This window comes from Protopterus annectens, chromosome 2.part0, assembly GCF_019279795.1.
Source record: "Protopterus annectens isolate FY-2018-M chromosome 2.part0, PAN1.0, whole genome shotgun sequence".
Classification (NCBI taxonomy): Eukaryota; Metazoa; Chordata; order Ceratodontiformes; family Protopteridae; genus Protopterus; species Protopterus annectens.
In genome coordinates, this window is record NC_056728.1 from 1,070,596,999 (window position 1) to 1,070,614,653 (window position 17,655).

Below are 17,655 nucleotides of genomic sequence, written 5' to 3' on the forward strand. Positions count from 1 at the left end.
AGTAGAGACAGAAAAGGCTGGTGAAGGAATAAATAAAGGATTGAGCCAACACAGCACGGATGCTTTCACAGGAGACAATCCCAAGTAAGCACTAGATGCAACCATGTCTCAATAAAAATGGCCTAAACTGCAGCATTTTTCAGTGAGAGATGAGCTCCATGACTGAAAAGATAAATACAGTTGGGCAACCCTCCCAGAAAATGTTTGCTTACCAACTGCCAGCTATGTCTCCCCTGAGAAAATGAGGCAAACAGCTGTTAAGTCTTACACAAATGCTTCACGCAAAACATGAGCTAAATGTACACATCTGGGATGTGACTGGCGCTTTCTGCCATGGTTAATACCCTGCTAAAAAGGCAGAGGAGTAGACTGGTTTAAAGGAACATGACAGCTACCAACATTTTTTTTACCTTAATTCAATTTGTTGACTATACTAATGTCTCCGTTTCCTTCTAAGTGGTTATTACTAGTTATTTTGTTCTACTCCCCAGTGATACTCCCTAATATGTGTACCTTAGCCAGTTTTAAACATAACGCCCCATTTTTTCTTCAGAAGAAAATGGCTGCTTAGACTTTCTGGAAAAACAGAAATTAGTTTCTGTTACTTGTCCAGCCAGGATGAAGCAGAAGAACATTGTGGGTTCTGTTCAAGCAGCTTTATTATATACAAGCAAAAACATATATACAAACTAGTTGCCTCATGCGTAGATGTTGATACTCTGGCTGTACTCACAAAATGGCAGTGAAGCTAGCACATGCCTGCTATTTATATATGCATGTTCAGGTCTTAGAAATGCTTCTTAAGGGTACAACACATATGTTATTCTACCCTTCCTCAATTCAGTGTGTTTCTACCACTGGTATCAGGTTTCTTCACTCTGTGAATGCAAAATAAAAGATCTGTGAATTCCTAAAGGCTCAGCAGGTTTATGGACCTACGGGGGAGGGGTGTGTGTGTTCTTAATGGCACAACATAGTAAAACAGCTTTGAATTCTTAGAGACTCAAAAGATATATATACCTTTGGTGGATTAGAAAGAATAAACATCTGCAACTATACTTGGTACATAGGCTTCTCTTGCCCCAAAACTTTAAAAGATGATGGGTAAAATGATGCAAGAGTTTGGGGAAACAAATGTGCAAAGAAAATATCATGAGAGTTGACAGCTAAAGCATGGTTTTTACATGTGGTAGTGAAGACATCATTTTATAGAGGGGAAAATTCACTCTGGGAAATGGAAAGATTTTGCAGTTAGCCTTTAAGGAAATTCTGACAACATTTTAGGGTATGGGATGGACTCTGCTTTACATGGATGGGGAGCCTGTTCCAGAGCATCTGAATACTTTGAGACACATATATGTCTTGTCAACATATCTTATTTATATCCTACGCAAATTTGATATGTCGCTCTGCCAAGTGAAGGTGGCACTACCGACCACCAGTTCAGCACATTGATATATGCTGCCTTTGAGTTTTTAGACTTAGTTGCAGAAGGCCTCTTAATTGTCAATAGTCTGTGAGGCTATCTTGGCCTTGTTGGACTTAATTAAGCATCTTAATTTCATGTTTAATCAGAGAGCTCTTACCATTATGGGAGTTACTCTTCCTAATTTTAGCCATGTCTTTTTTTTCCTTTTGTTGTTTAACATATTAATGCTAGGACTGCATCAGTGTGGTTTGTTTTGGGGCTCATTTCAAGTAGGTACAGCTGTCTCTATGTGGTTTGTGTTTAGAGTTTGTTTTGGGCTCTTTTCTAGTAGGTACAGCTGCCTCTATACAGTCATTTACACAGTTATACAGGGTCTCTGTGAACAATTCCTCATTGGTTGCTGTGAACTCAAGGTCGGGAGTTGCACTAAATTTTGATAAACTATCACTTAACAGGATGCAACACGGGGTGGGGGTACAGTGCTCTCCCATATTGGTACCAAATTAAGTATATTTGAACCTATGGTGGGGGTGTGCACTACCTGGTCAAGGGTATTTGTATTAATAAAGTCCAGGAATCTTTGTGTCTGCGAGTATATGTATGTTTCCCAGTGCACAGGGGATAAAGTCTCCTATGAATAGACTATTTGATTTAATGGTGACTGCGTCCAGCAGGTCTAGATAAAAGCTATGGAACTCTGGGGACTAGGAGGGTGACCTATAGTTTGCTAGGATATGGTATGGGACTTTGACTATGGTGATTTGCACATGATTAAATTTCAGGGCATTGTCCAAAAAGCAATTCTTCTCTCTCCACTACATCCATATAGGCAGAAATGCCATAAAAACATGCACCATGATAATGGAATAACTTTAACCTAGTCATATAGAGGTTGTCTGACAGATAAAATGATGAAAATGAGGCAGCACAAGATGCCTCATTACCCAACTTCCTCCACTTAGAATAATATATCTGATTAGTGGAAGGCTTCCTAGCAGCTTCAATCACCTGGGAGGCTCTAGCTGGAACAAAGAGCCAGACCCTGAGACAAAGCCAGCTATTGTCTCACATGTGAAGGACTTCCTTAGCTTGCATTGGGATATATTCATACACTGCCAGGCACCCTGATTCTGGAAGTACACAATTCCAGGCCAACAAAAAGCCAAAGAGGATGAGCACTGGTCTTTCTTCTCTGAATTTTACCGTACAGTGTCAAAGCACAGAAAGGGGGAAGCATACAACAACCTCCTGCTACAGAAGAAACAAGCATGTCCTCCATCAACTCCCTCCTAACTCTAATGAAATGAGTATATAACAGAAGGACGACCAAATTCTGCTGAGTGATGAATGGCTTAAGATATGGGGTGCCTCACTCACAGAATATTTTAGCCAGACACAATTTGAAAATTTTCAACACCAAGGACAGCAGCTGTGATTCAGGGAGTTTGCCAGTATGTTCGCCGCTCGTGACACTCCTCATCTATGGCTACTGTCACACATGCATCCCCACTTAGTACAAGGGGAGAATCTCATTCCACCCTGCTTATTCACTTACCACATCATGGGTCAATGGTCTGATCACAGAAGAGGGGCTCTGGTCTTGGCTTCCTTTCTACAGCCCTTTGGGTACGGAATGCTGACTAGTTGCAGCTGGTTTCTTGTCTAGGAAGGCAATCTGTCCTGTGGGGACGCTTTTCCTAAATAACAGGTAAGTCAATGTGGGCTTCCTACCACTCTGACGAAGCATCCACCGACAAGACTTACACACAGACTAATGGGTTAAGTCCACCACTCCAGAACAGAGTGACAACGGTCTGACATCAGAAGATCTGTAAGCAACTGGTCACACTGCTGGCATCGCCACCATACTGGTCAATGCAACAGTTGCAATATCAGGCACTCCAATGAAACTATGAAAACTCCAGCTGTTATCAAACCCAGATGGTTCAGGGAGGTCTGGGCTTGGAATTCCAGCTGTATCCTCAACCACAACAACAATGATATGATCCCCTAAGTCCACTCTACAGAAAAGAATGTACATATGCTGTAAACCAGCTTCACAGCCCTCATAAAAGCTGATCTCTCAGTGAGTCTTTTTTTGTAATCTGAAGTCTTTGGGAATTTTCTGCTCAGTAAAAGGAAATCAGAGAAAGACTGTACTGTATTCCAATACAGGGAGAACAACTTGACTACGGAAAAACGGGATGAACAGAAGAGAGTAAATGAGAGAGTCTATAGCAAAGTTTAAGTCGAGATAGTACTGTCAGTTATTTAGTCTATATAATTTGAAAAAGTTAGAGAAAGATCAAAGTTAAATCCTAGGTATTTGTATTCAGAAACAAGAGGAATGATGTTGTCATGATTATCAGTGACATTAGTAAGAGGTACTTGAGGGATCTTTTTGAGGGATTGCAAACAGCATTACAATCAGCCCGGATGCATAACTTACGGAAAGAACGTTGCAGTTTGTGCTGGAGATTAGACGGGCATTTACCGGCTTGTAATAGGACATCAACTCCTTATAGTAAGAATAAGAAAAAAGATGGGAAGTTAACTGAAAGATTACTAATAAATAATTAAAACAGAATGGGATCCAAAACTAAACCTTGTGGCACTCTAGTGTTTAAGGTGCCAAGTGATACGTGGTTGTTAATACGGACACAACAGTATGTGTTCTACTCTCGAGGTAACTTTGGAACCACTTATTAGTGCTGTGGCCAAAATTAAGTTTGTTCTGTTTCACAAGAAATGTTGTAATTAACAGTTCCCTGGTCATATCGGAGCAGTAACCAGACCACCATTAATAATGCTACAAACAATGGAGTCGGTCGCAGTGATAAGGCAGTGATGGTACTGAAAATATTTCCAAACCCCATTAAAACATTTGATTTTAAATTTGTTCTAATGTATTGTATGCTTCTTGATTATGTTGTTTGCTTTTGCATCTGTACTTTTGGGTCATGTCTGAAAAGGACCTTGGACGAGTCCACTTATCCATTAAACAAACAGTAAATAAACAAACAAGTCTTACTAAAAAATACTGAACAGAAGCAGTATTCCATGCACTCTGCTGTAGTGTTTTAATTTACAAACCTTATTTTTTATGTATTTATTTTGTTATTGTTTTACTTAGGACAGAAATGCTTTGGCCCCTACAAGACATGCATATTGTCATACTCTTCATGTGTGACATGAAGGGCGTGAATGTTATCAGAGAAACACGGAATTTTAAAATCGTATTTTCCTATAACAGTCAGTATTTTATGGGAAAATAAGAGCAGAATGGCAACACACTTTGAACATGTATCAGAACCAGAATGCAAACACCACTTTCCATTTCATAATTTTGAGCATGACATTTAAAACTACACAAACATCATCACCAATACACAACAATAACACGTGAAATCATTAACAGCTGGTTTCTCTAACCTTTTTCAAGGTTATAACTAGGTCACTGTGCTTCTGAAGGTGCTGTGTTGTGACTTGCAGCGTCGACAGCTCAGTCAAGGCAGCAATACATTTGTCTACATCCTACAATGAAGAGAAATGTGAAAATATAAGATTCTCATGAAAAAAATGCTACTTCCAGTCTGTTTTCAATAATCACAATGCACAACTAATAATCGAGTTGAAGACCTACTGATAACACCATCTCTTCAACAGCAGTAAGAGCACGTTCACAGACACAGAGCTTATTATAAAGCCATAGTCCAATAATATACCTTCATATGTTTGATGAAAAAGTACTATATAACTCTGTTCCTAACACAGGCCTTTTAAGTTTAACAGTGTGAAGCATTCACATCTACAAGCCCAAATCAAATAACTTCAAAAAAAGTTTTAATCTTATCACATGAAACTACAGTCTGACAAAACAGTGAGTAAAAGTTAATGTACACTGAAGGGATGCAGCTCCCACTACTTTCCCACTTACTAATAACATCTTTCATGATTTTGCAGTAACCACCTCTGCAACCAACCCCCCGCCCCGCAAATGTTTCTGTGACAGACATGGAGACTGGCCTTCCACTCACTTCTGTGGACAGTTAAGGAAAAGGCTAACTGTAAGCTTACCTCCAATTCTGGTAACATTATACCAATTTTAAATGACAGTAAGATCATGGAAGCAGGGTTAAGCTAGCCACCGCCACTGACTTTCGCTGCAAAGAAACTAACTATTCAACTCAACCTAGAACATGTATACCAAACAAAAATTACACACTCACCTAGCTTGACAGAAACTTATGTATACCAAAACCTTTAGGTTGTACTAGGTACGCCATGTGTCACACACATGCTCCCTGTGCACGGTGTAAGGTACAAAGGTGACATATGGATACACCATCCTCGGAATTGAAAAGCTCCAGTAGGAATGACAGTATTATTTATTCATTTATTTATTTGTCTTTTGTTAACCGGGCTAGTCTACTGGGCTGGTGGCCCATTTTTAGTGGAGACCAGAAGAGAAAAGCTCCACAACAAAAAATAACAATAACAAAGTTCACATAACAAGTAAAGTGACTCTGTTTACATAACAATGTGCATTCATGCTATGAAGAGGTACAATGCAAATAAACAGTCATGTGATAGTGGAGAAAAAATTAACAATGCATAATATTCAGCATAAACAAAGCCTAGTAATTAGAAGGGACTGAGCCCTGTAGTAAATAAGATTTACAACTAGGGCAGAGAAAAAGCTCAAACATCTTTAATCACAAAAACAAGTTGGTAGAGAGGGAGAAATTGGTGGGGAGGAGAGTTAGGGGAGCAGAGCATAAGGGGAAAGAGGGGAGTGTAGTTGGTAAAGAAGAGAAATATGATATGTAAGTACAGTATTGCTCAGTGGCAGGGCTGAGGGTCTATGTTACTGGTGTTATGAGAAAAACTTTATTATGTAAGGAGAAGAAAACTGTTATGGTCTGACAACTGGGTGAGTTTGTGTTAGGTTGGGTAATGACAGGTGCAGGAGGGAGAGTTAGCAAGGTAGTTCTTTAGTTCTCTTTTAAAAAGAAATGAGGATTGAATGGGAACGTATGCTGGTTGGGAGTTTGCTTCAGACTTGGGATAAAAAGTATTTACAAAGTAATCTGCCTACTGTTTTCTTTGGCCTGTAGGTGTAAAGTAACAGTTGGTCAGCACTATGAAGGTATTGTGAGTGTTTGTATAGGGATAGGAGGGTGGACAGGGAGGGATAGTTGGTGGGTTTGTCCGGCAGAGAATGTGTCATCAGTAGCGGAGAAAGTTGAGGGAATTAGAGCCATTGCAGTTGGTTAAGGGCGAGACAATGGTGAGATTTATAAGGGAAATTACAGGCAAATCTTGCTATCTGGTTGTGGTTTGTTGAAGTTTGGTTAAGAGATTTAATTGGAGGTTGGCAAATATAGGGGAAGCATACAGCAGGCAGGGGAGGAGGTAGGCTTAAGCTAGTTCAGTCCTAGAATAAATGGATAAGAAATTTTTTGTTTCTATACAGCAAACCAAGTTTTTTATTGGTATTTTTGAGTGATTGTTGGATATGAAGGTCAAGTTTAAGTTGATCGTCAATTGTGACTCCTAAAAGTTTGGTATGGGAATCAGCATGAATGATAGTGTTGTCTAGGGAACACAGACTGAAGGAAGTTTTAAGGTTGGACATAGATTTTGGAAGAAAAAGAAGCAGCTTAGTTTTCTTAAGATTGAGGATGAGTTGGTTGTTGATTAACTAGGGTACAATGGTGTTAAAAAGTCTGGGTGAGGAGTAAAGGCCAGTTGGGTTGTCAGAGAGGGTAATAAGAGTAGAATCAGAGTACTGGATAAGAGAAGAGCAGAAGCCGGTGGAGCGGAGACTGTCAATAAAGATATTAAAGAGAAGGGGCCCTAGGATGGATCCTTGGGGTACACCTATTTCAAAAGGTAGGAAAGCTGAGCAGGAGGTCTGCCATCTAACAGATTGTTGTCTATTCATAAGATAACTAGAGAACCAGAGAGTAACTGATGCAGAGGCCAAGTTCAGCTACTTTAGTAAGAAGCTTAGGGTGGGAGACAATGTTGAATGGCTTGGAGAGGTCAAGGAATAGGCATGACACCAGTTTATTGTTATTTCTTGCCTCTGCTATAATTTGGGTGAACGACAGAAGGGCTGTGGATGTACTATGGTGGGGCCTAAATCCGTGTTGAGAGGGGGTGTGGAGATTTTCCTGGAGCAGATATTTAAGAAGTTTTCAGCGAATACATTTCTCTAGAATTTCTGAGAGGGGAGAGGATGGCTGTAGGTTGGAAATTGTAAGAGTCTGTGGAGTTACCTAATTTGTGAAGTGGAATTGTGTACAAGGATTTCCACATTTCAGGAACAGGGGACTCTTTAATGGACTGGTTGATGAGGATTGAGATGGGATATGCTACAGTACTGGCTGCTAGTTTGAGAAACTGTGTAGGTAGGTTGTCGAAGGAAGGAGAGCAAGGTTTAAGTTTCTGCAAAAGGATTTTATACAGACACTGGAAACAGATATCAGGGAGAAGGATGAGTGGAAGCAGTTGGTGGAGGGGGTGGGGGTTGTGATTGGTTGTTGTCGGGGGGAGTTAGTTTGCGGATAGAGTCTATGAAGTAGTTTAGTAGGGTGGCAGTTTCAAGAGGTGATTTACTGGGGAAGGGGTTAGGGGTGGAAGGTTTCCCTGGATGGAGGATATTATTCTTGGTACACCACATTTTTTAGGGTTTGAGGTGCGAGTAGATTGAGCTTTTTGGTAGAATTATTTTCCTTGTCTTGGATAGTGAGTTTTTTTGCAAGGTTTCTTAATTCTTTGAATTTAAGGAGAAGAGAAGATTTTGACTTTGTCCATTGTTTCCAGGTAGTATCTCTAATTTTCACGGTGGAAACGGTATCTTTAGAGAGCCAGGGTGAGGGATTGGATTTAATCCTAATTTTTCTGATGGGTGCTAGGGTGTTTAGTATGTTTAGGAATATAGTGCTAAACTTGAGAACAGCATCATTTAGAGGAAGGTGAAACAGGTGAGACCAACTGACAAGAGAGAGTTGGTTGTTGAAAGTTTCACCGTTGAAATTGGTCTGGTTGCGGCAGTCTCTATAAAGATGAGTTTTTAAGGTTTGAGAAGGTTTTCATAGTATAGAGAAGGGAAGGTAAACACTTAGGGAGTCTGGCAAAGTGCTGGGATTGTGGTACTCACTAGGGTTGGAAGTTAAAATCCAATCAAGAATGGAGCTGGAGTTTTTATTGATGGGGTGGGAGTACAAATGAGATGACTGAAACCAAAAAGGTTTATACTAAGGCGAGGAGAGTGGGGGGCGATATTATTCCAATCAATATTGATATCACCTAGTAAGACTGTCCCGTAGGGAATATTTTGAGAGATCCAGGACAAAATAGATTCAAGAGTAGGAATATTGTTACCAGGGGGTATATAGATAGATGATATTCCAAATGTCTTGTGTGGGTTAAGGTAACAAGTGAGAAAGATAAGTTCTGTAGGGGGAGGGGGAGAGGTTAAGCTGTTCACAGTACATGACAGCAACACCGCCCCCTTTTTTGAAAGTCTGTGTTGTCTGAAGATGTTGTAGCCAGGGGGTAGAATTTCTGAGTTTATTATATAAGGTTTGAGCCAGGTTTCCAAGAGGGGTAACATGTGGGTGAAGTGGTGGGCCACCCAAGCATGTAGTTCTGTGATTTTGTTTGGGAGACTTTGTAGGTTTATGGAATAGATTGACAGCTGTTTAGCTGGAGGGGGACTGTGCCAAGTAGGTGAGGTGGTAGAGTTGGAGGAAGAGGATTGCCCGGGATTTGGGTGGATGTCACCATCTGGTAGGAGTGTTATAGGAAGTAAATTAGGTTTAGAGAAATAGAAGTAGTAGGTAGTGGGTTTGAACTTGAGTTTGGGGGATGAGTGAGCAGGATTGAGAAGTTTTAGTTTGTGAGAGAGAATACAGGAGGTACTGTAGAGAGAGGGAGAAATAGGGGAGTGCAGGATTTTATAGAAGGAGGATGCTTCTTGGGTAAGAGTGACAGAGGAGGGTGAACTAGGTTAGAGTGATAAGATGATAGGCCAGATAGGAGAAAGATAAGGGGAGTTAAGATGAAATACACTAGCATGCTGTTCTTGTATGTGGGTGCATTACTGAGATTAGGAGAGTGGAGGTACTGAATGTAGAGAGGGTTTTGCAGGGGAGTTCTGAAGGTGTAAGGGGGAGTATTAGGTAGAGGAGAAAATGTGAGTAAGTTATGGAAAAGAAGGAATGGGATAAAAAAAGAGGGGTAAAGCAAAGGTGGAGGGTAGAAAGTGGATTTGAGCTGGAGAGTTGCAAGGAAGAGTGAGGAGTGAGAGGTAGGAGATGGAGAGCAAGGTAGGGGAGGGGTGAGTAGGGTAGGGATGTAAAATAACTGAATAACTGGAGTGAGGTAGAGGATCTTTAAAGGCAGGTTAAAGTATAAACGCAGAGTATGCAGGGGTGGGAGGGAAAGGGGGTGGGGTAGAGTAGGGGAGCAGAGTGAGCGCGAGCGTAGTGACGGCAAACGGAGCGGGGCTACACCTGAAAGTGTGGGTTTGCAACAGAAACATCAGTGGAACTGAGTACAGGCAGTTACAAATCTAATAGGCAGTGACATAGCAGTTTCTAATGGGACTGGGAACAAAGCAGATTAGCTGGTGGGAAAAAGTTATAGTACAGTTGTTCTTTGTGAGTGAGAAAATAAAAGGAAAAGATAACTAGTTGTCAGTGACAATTAAGTGCAAGGCCAAGTGGGTATTTACAATGGGGAATAGGCAGTAGATGCAGTAGAGAAACTGTAGAGTAGGGCCAGCAAAGATAAGGGAAGGAGAGTAGAAACTAGGAGAATTATGTGATGATGTGCAGGCAGCTGTACACAGGCAGGTATAGGCAGAAAAATAAAAGGATACACATACTTTATCTTAAAAACAGAGGACTTGCAGACTCAGTGGTAAGGGTAGTAAGGAGCTTCAGTAGTACTTGTGGTGGGAGTTTCACTTGTTACCTTGTATTGCTGAGGAAAGGTAACCTTGTCTAACAGTAGGAAAACGGTCAGCATTATACATTACATGAAACTAGCTGCTCTTGCACATCACCACATACAGAGCAGACAGGGAAAGGAAACGAGAGATGAGAAACTGGCAAAAGTCGTCTTTTTCTTTAGGCTTTTCCCATTAGGGTTCGCCACAACGGATCATCTGTTTCCACTTCTTCCTGTCCTCTGCATCTAGCTCTGTCACACCAACCACCTGCATGTCCTCTCTCGCTACACCCATAAACCTTATCTTAGGCCTTCCTCTTTTCCTCTTACCTGGCAGCTTCATCCTTGAAATCCTTTTCCCAATATACCCAGCATCCCTCCTCAGCACATGCCCAAACCAACACAATCTCACCTCTCTGGCTTTGTCTCCAAACCGTCCAACCTGGGCTGATCCTCTAATATACTTATTCCTAATCCTGTCTACCCTCGTCACACCCAGTGCAAATCTTAAGATCTTTAACTCTCCCACATTCAGATCTGCCTCCTGCCTTTTTGTCAATGCCACTGTCTCCAACCCATATAATGTAGCTGGTCTCACTACCCTCTTGTAGACCTTCCCTTTCACTCTTACTGGTACTAATCTGTCACAAATCACTCCTGACACACTTCTCCACCCTGCCTGTACTCTCTTCTTCACCTCTCTTCCACACTCATCATTACCCTGAACTGTTGATCCCAAGTATTTAAACTCTTCCACCTTCGCCAACTCTATTCCCTGCATCTTCACCATTCCTCTATCCTCCCTCTCATTCACACACAAATATTCTTAGTCCTGCTGACCTTCATTCCTCTCCTCTCCAGAGCATATCTCCACCTCACCAGGGTCTCCTCAACATGTTCCCTACTCTCACTACATATCACAATGTCATCTGCAAACATCATAGTCCACGGGGACTCCTGTCTGATCTCATTTGTCAACCTGTCCATCACCACTGCAAATTAGAAAGGGTTCAGAGCTGATCTTTGATGCAATCCCACCTCCACCTTAAACGCATCCGTCACTCTCACTGCAGATCTCACCACTGCCACACTCCCCCCTTGTACATATCCTGTACCACTCTTACATACTTCTCTGTCACTCCCAACTTCCTCATACAATACCACAACTCCTCTCTAGGCATCCTGTCATATGCTTTCTCTAGGTCCACAAAGACACAATGCAACTCCCTCTGACCTTCTCTGTACTTCATCAACACTCTAAGAACAAACATCGCATCTGTAGTGCTCTTTCCTGGCATGAAACCATACTGCTGATTACTAATCATCACTTCCCTTCTTAACCTAGCTTCTACTACTCATTCCCATAATTTCATGCTGTGACTTATCAGTTTTATCCCTCTGTAGTTACTACAGCTCTGCACATCACCTTTATTCTTAAAAATCGGTACCAAAATACTTTTTCTCCACTCCTCAGGCATCCTCTCACTTTCCAAGCTTTCATTAAGCAATCTAGTTAAAAAATTCCACTGCCATTTCTCCTAAACACCCCAAGCTTCCACAGTATGTCATCTGGACCAACAGCCTTTCCATTATTCAACCTCTCCATTGCTATCCTTACTTCCTCCTTGCTAATCCGTTGCACATCCTGATTCACTATCCCTACATCATCCAACCTTCTCTCTCTCTCACTCTCATTCTCTTCATTCATCAGCCCCTCAAAGTACTCTTTCCATCTGTTCAACACACTCTCCTCGCTTGTGAGTATGTTTCCCTCATTATCCTTTATCACCCTTACCTGCTGCACAGCTTTCCTAGCTCAGTCCCTCTGCCTAGCCAATTGGTACAGGTCCTTTTCTCCCTCCTTAGTGTCCATCCTTTCATACAACTCTCCATACGCCTTATCCTTAGCCTTTGCCACATCTCTCTTTGCCATGCACCACTTCTCCTTATACTCCTGTATACTTTCTTCATCTCTCTGACAATCCAATTCTTCTTCGCCAACCTCTTTCTCTGTATACTCTCCTGTACTTCCTCATTCCACCACCAGGTCTCCTTGTCCTCCTTCCTCTGTCCAGAAGTCACACCAAGCACCTTTCTAGCAGTCTCCCTTACTAGCTCTGCTGTAGTTACCCAGCTGTTCAGTAACTCTTCACTGCCACCCAGTGCCTGTCTTAACTCTTCTCAAAACTCCACCTCACATCACCCTTTTTCAATTTCCACCATTTGATCCTTGGTGCTGCCCTCACACTCTTCCTCTTCTTCTTCTTGATCACCGTCATTCTACAGACCACCATTCTCTGTTGCCTAACTACACTTTCTCCGGTCACCATTTTACAGTCTCCAATCTCCTTCAAACTGGCCCTCCTGCATAGGATATAATCCACCTGTGTGCCTCTCCCTCCACTCATGTATGACACCCTATGCTCCTCCCTCTTGTTAAAATACATATTCACAATAGCCATTTCCATCCTTTTTGCTTCTGCATTCCTTTCCTTAACACCATGCCTACCCATCACTTCCTCATCCCCTCTGTTCCCTTCACCAACATGCCCATTGAAATCTGCTCCAATCACCACTCTCTCACCCTTGGGTACAGTCATCACCACTTCATCCAACTCATTCCAAAATTTTTCTTTCTCATCCACAGTACACCCAACTTGCAAAAGTATAAGGACAAAAAGAGGTAACAAGTACATCCGGAAGGACAAAAGTATCAGGGGAAGGAGGGAGGGAGCAAATACTACAACAGTGAAGAGAAGGATGTCTACTGTTATGGTAAAATTTTACATTCGATAGGGAAAGTATAAAAGCTCAAGAAGAAAGGCGGGAGGAGGTATGTCCAGCAGAACCCTCAAGGAAACCATATAGGACAGCCCTGGCAAAAACAACTCGAGCCATAGAAATAACATCCAACATATAGCACTTGGTAAAAGTATGCACAGAAGTCCAAGTAGCTGCCTCAAGATTATAATTTGTATCCAAGTCCCTGAAAAAAGCACCGATTATAATTTGTATCCAAGTCCCTGAAAAAAGCACCAGAAGAAGCCACAGCTCTGGGAGAATTAGTCTTAACAGAAAAATACTTTTTCCTTATAAGGAATAACAAAAGGAAATGGCTTTAGATATCCAAGAAGAAATAGTTTGCTTGGAAACAGCTAAATCTAAAGACCTAGGATGAAAGGTAAACAAAAAGTTGTTCAGATTTAAGAAAGCCTTTAGTTTTATCCAAATACTGTCTATGCAAATCCAAGATGTTAATAACCTTCTTATTAGCAGATTGTGGAAAAGGGAAAAGTGGACAAATAGGCTGATTAAGAGACAACTCATTAACCACCTTGGGCATAAAAGAAAGATTAGTACGAAGGGACACCATGTCTTTATGAAAAAACAAAAAAGGAGGAACAGCCATAATGGCTTGCAACACAGACACCCAGCTGGCTGAGGTAAGGGCCAAAAGAAGAACAGTCTTCCAAGAATAATGCTGTAAAGAAGCTGAAGCTGCAAGTTCAAAAGAAGCCCAAGAACGTTTTTTTTTTCAAAATCTAGATGCTAAAGGGGAAGTTAAAAGCAGACAAGCAGAAACAGCTGACAGGTGGGCTTTAACAGAAGAGTATGCCAGCCCAACATTGAGCAATTCACACAAATGAGAGAGGACCAAAGTGATTTCCACAGTAAGTGGATTCAGGTTATGAGAAAGACACCAGACAGAAAATCTCTTCCATTTGGACAAATAAGATTTTCTGTTAGTGGATTTCCTGCCCTCCTGCAGGACCCGAAGCACATTCTTAGAAAAAAAAAAAAGGTGTCTAAAAGGAATCAAAAGCCTATCCTCCACAATTTCAGTTGAAGAGTAGACAGGTGGGGATGGATGAGAGACCCCTTGTCTTGTGTGAGTAGGTCTACCCTGTGAGGTAACTTGTAATGATCGCCCTTAGCTAAAGGCAGAAAAAGAGGGAACTAATGCTGCCTGAGCCAAAAGGGAATCACCAACAAGATTTTGGGAGCATTCTGTTCTTTCTTGAACAGAACCTTTGGTATGAGAGGAAGGGGAGGAATTATATAAAGAAGCATCCCCTTCCAAGAAAACAGACCTTCCAGGCCAGAGGACATGGGACTCGAGCACAAAAGAGAGGAAGTTGTCTGTTCAGAGGAGAGGCAAAAAGATCTACTGGAGGAGTACCCCACTTGTAGACAATGTCCAGAAACATACCTCTGTGAAGCAACTACTCGTGAGATTGTGTTATGGACCTGCTCAGAGAACCTGCCACAATGTTCTGACCTGAAGGAATGTAAACTGCCTGACAGTCACTTAATACTGGACAGCCAGATCCCAAACCCGAAAAGCTAGTCTGCACAAGAGATAAGACCTTGTCCCTCCTTGCTTGTTGATGCACCACATCACTGTGGTATTGTCTGTTAAGATTTTAAGAGCCCTGGAAGGAAAAGGGAGTGAAAAGCCTGAAGTGACTGGAGAAGGCTCTCGTCTCTTTGATACTGATGTGGTCTTTCTTTTGTCAAAGAGACCAAAGGCCCTGCACTTTCAGAGGCCAAAGGAGGCTCCCCATCCCACATCTGAGGCATCTGTAAACAGTTCCTGAGACGGGACTGGAGGGTGAAAATGAAGCCCTGGATTAATGGACAAATGATGAATCCACCAATGAAGTTCCAGCAAAAGTCCAAAGGATGAGAAAGTTGAAGCCAGACTGACTTTAGGAACCACTGGAGTTTTTTATACGAAGCTTGGCCAGAGGAAGCATGGGAAGGGTGGAAGCCATGTATCCCAGAGCCCTTAGAAACTCCCTGGCTGAAATGGAGTAAAGAGGAAGAAAGGACTGAAAGAATGCAATCAGATCTGAAGCCTTGAGAAGAGGCAGAGATGTCAGTATTGGAACTGTCTGGAGCCTGCACCCTAGAAAAACATAATCCTGAGAAGGAGTCAGGAAAGATTTCTGGATAGTCAGTGTAAACCCTAGGTTTTGCAGGAGGCAAACAGCAAAGTGAGGTTGCTGAAAGTAAGATCCCTGGAGAAGAGGCTTGATTGAGCAGGTCATCTAGGTAAGGAAAAATCTGTATTCCCTTCATACTGCAAAAAAACAATCACAGCAGCAAGGCATTTGGTGAAGACCCTTAAAGCAGTAGAGAGGCCAAAGGGCAAAGCAGAAAACTGAAAATGCAAGGAAGCAACAGAGAAATGTAAAAACTTTCTGAAAAGGGGATGAATATGGATATGCAGCTAGGCATCACTGAGATCCACGGAAACTAGAAAAGCCTGAGGAAGAAGAAGAGGAAACAAGGTTTGAAGGAGGGATAGCATCCAAAAGAAAGGAACCTTTAAAAAAAGGTGTTTAGCTGAGAGAGATCCAGAATGGGTCTCCAGGTGCCTTCTTTCCTGCAGATCGAAAGCATTGTGGAGTAAAACCTCTTCCCCTTTGAGGAGCTGGAAATTCATAAATTGTTCCTTGAGATAAGAGGACCTGAAGCACCTCTCGAAAAAGGGGTAGCTGTTCCTGAGGAGGCTCAAGAATGCCCAAAAAAGGGAGGAATAGATTTCCAAACCATATAATACCCTTGGTGGATGATGGACAGAACCAAAAAATCCTGAGTGATCTCTAATCAAACAGGAAGGGATAAGGAAAGATGAAGAGAGAGAAATGTAACTGAGAAGAGAGAAATGTAACTGAGAAGAGAGGGGTAAGGCTAGTCAGACAGCACCTGGTTTATCAGAAAAAGGAGGTTTCTGTGCTGAAGGAGTTTGAGTAGACTTAGCATGGAGCCCTTCCACCACCCTTCTAACCTTTGGGAGGAGGGTGAGACTGTATTCAGACAAAGGCAGGTTTGTTTAGGGTAATTTCTTTGAAACCTGAGAATGGGTGAAACAAAAAAATGTTTCAAATCCTGTAAAGCCTTATACTTTTCCTGAAGGGACTTAAACAGCTCAGCTGCAGCAGCACCAAAAAGATGTTGGTTATCTAGAGAAGCACTGATCAACTTAGCCTTAATGTCATCAGGCAAAGGTTGAAGTTAAAGCCAGAAATACCTCCTCAACACAGAAGCAAAAGCAGCAGCCCTAGATGAGGCATTAGCTGTATCACTGCTGCATTTAATAGAATGACGAGCAACCTAAGAAGATGTTCCTAGTAAAGAAAGAGCTGAAGTCTTCCCCTCAGAGTCAAGAAGATCCGAAATAACTCAACAGGCCTGAGACAGAAGAGCTAAAATATATCTAGTCATATAGGTCTGACAGTTTACAGCTCTACACTTTCTTACCCAACTTCTCCATTGTTCTGCTGTCCTTGTCAGAGGGAAGCAACTTTGTAGAAGGCAAAAGCTTAGATGGCTAATCCGAAGCAACATAAACAGAAGGGTCAGCAGAGGGGCACTTTTAAAGGAATCTGCAATCCTCAGGCACCTTATAAAACTTATCAGATTTTTTAGGCGCAAGGGGAGCCCGAGAAGCTGTGGAAAAGGCATACAACATGGCAAGCACAGAAGGGACAGCAGAGGGCCTAGGAGACTCCATTTGAAAAAGCTCACAGTACCTCTTCTAAGCAAAGACCTGAGCACAATCCCACTTAAAAAAACTCCATCATAAAAGAAACCGTGTCACCAAAAGAAATATCCTCAAAAGGAGACTCAGGACCAAAAGATTCCTCTTCCTCACTACCATAATCCAAGGAGATGGAATCTGTGAAGAATAGGTCAATGCTTCTTAATCAGAATCCACATCCTCATCAGATGAAACCTGCTCCCTAGGCCTCTTAAGAGGAGTAGAAGACCAAGGGGCAGCAGGAACAGAAACCCCCGGGGAGGCATCACAGCCATAAGGGCATTAAACAGGCCTGGAGTGAAATTTTGCCATTCACTCTGATAGTCTTTGAGAACAGGAGAAAGGTGCTTGGTTTTGTGCTTCTTCTTTAAGAGGACATCAGGCCTAAAGATCTTACGTGGCTCTGACCCCTGACTGCACTTTACAAGTGTAGTAGGTATCTCTTCTCTCACCAAGACTTGAGAACACCCCTGGGCCCTTCATAAAAAATCAGCCGTGCTTCCCCCTAAATATTTGAAGCAGACATCTGCAAACCTCCATGGATGTATGAGAAACCAGATCTACGCTGGCCTCCGAGTCGCGGCAGAGGAATCCGATTGAAAAATCATGTGGTCTTCTGGGCTTTCACTAACCTCAAGAGAGACGGCAGTACAGCAGAAGAATCCAACTGAGCTTTCTTGGTCAGCTTCTTCTTCGTGGATGGCTGACCCTCGGG

General features: G+C 42.1%; 1 protein-coding gene across 6 annotated transcripts in view; it reads right to left on the reverse strand.

The window, feature by feature from the left end:
- Positions 1 to 17,655, reverse strand: part of PSIP1 (PC4 and SFRS1 interacting protein 1) — an 801,135-nt gene that overhangs the window by 110,566 nt on the left and 672,914 nt on the right. For 5 of the 6 annotated variants that reach the window (XM_044061284.1, XM_044061281.1, XM_044061282.1 and 2 more), the window contains one exon: positions 4,862 to 4,963. The exons of the other annotated variant lie outside the window; for it this stretch is intronic. In XM_044061284.1, coding sequence (XP_043917219.1) covers positions 4,862 to 4,963 — 102 coding nt within the window. The remainder of the gene's footprint in view (positions 1 to 4,861; positions 4,964 to 17,655) is intronic. 6 annotated transcript variants of the gene reach the window in all.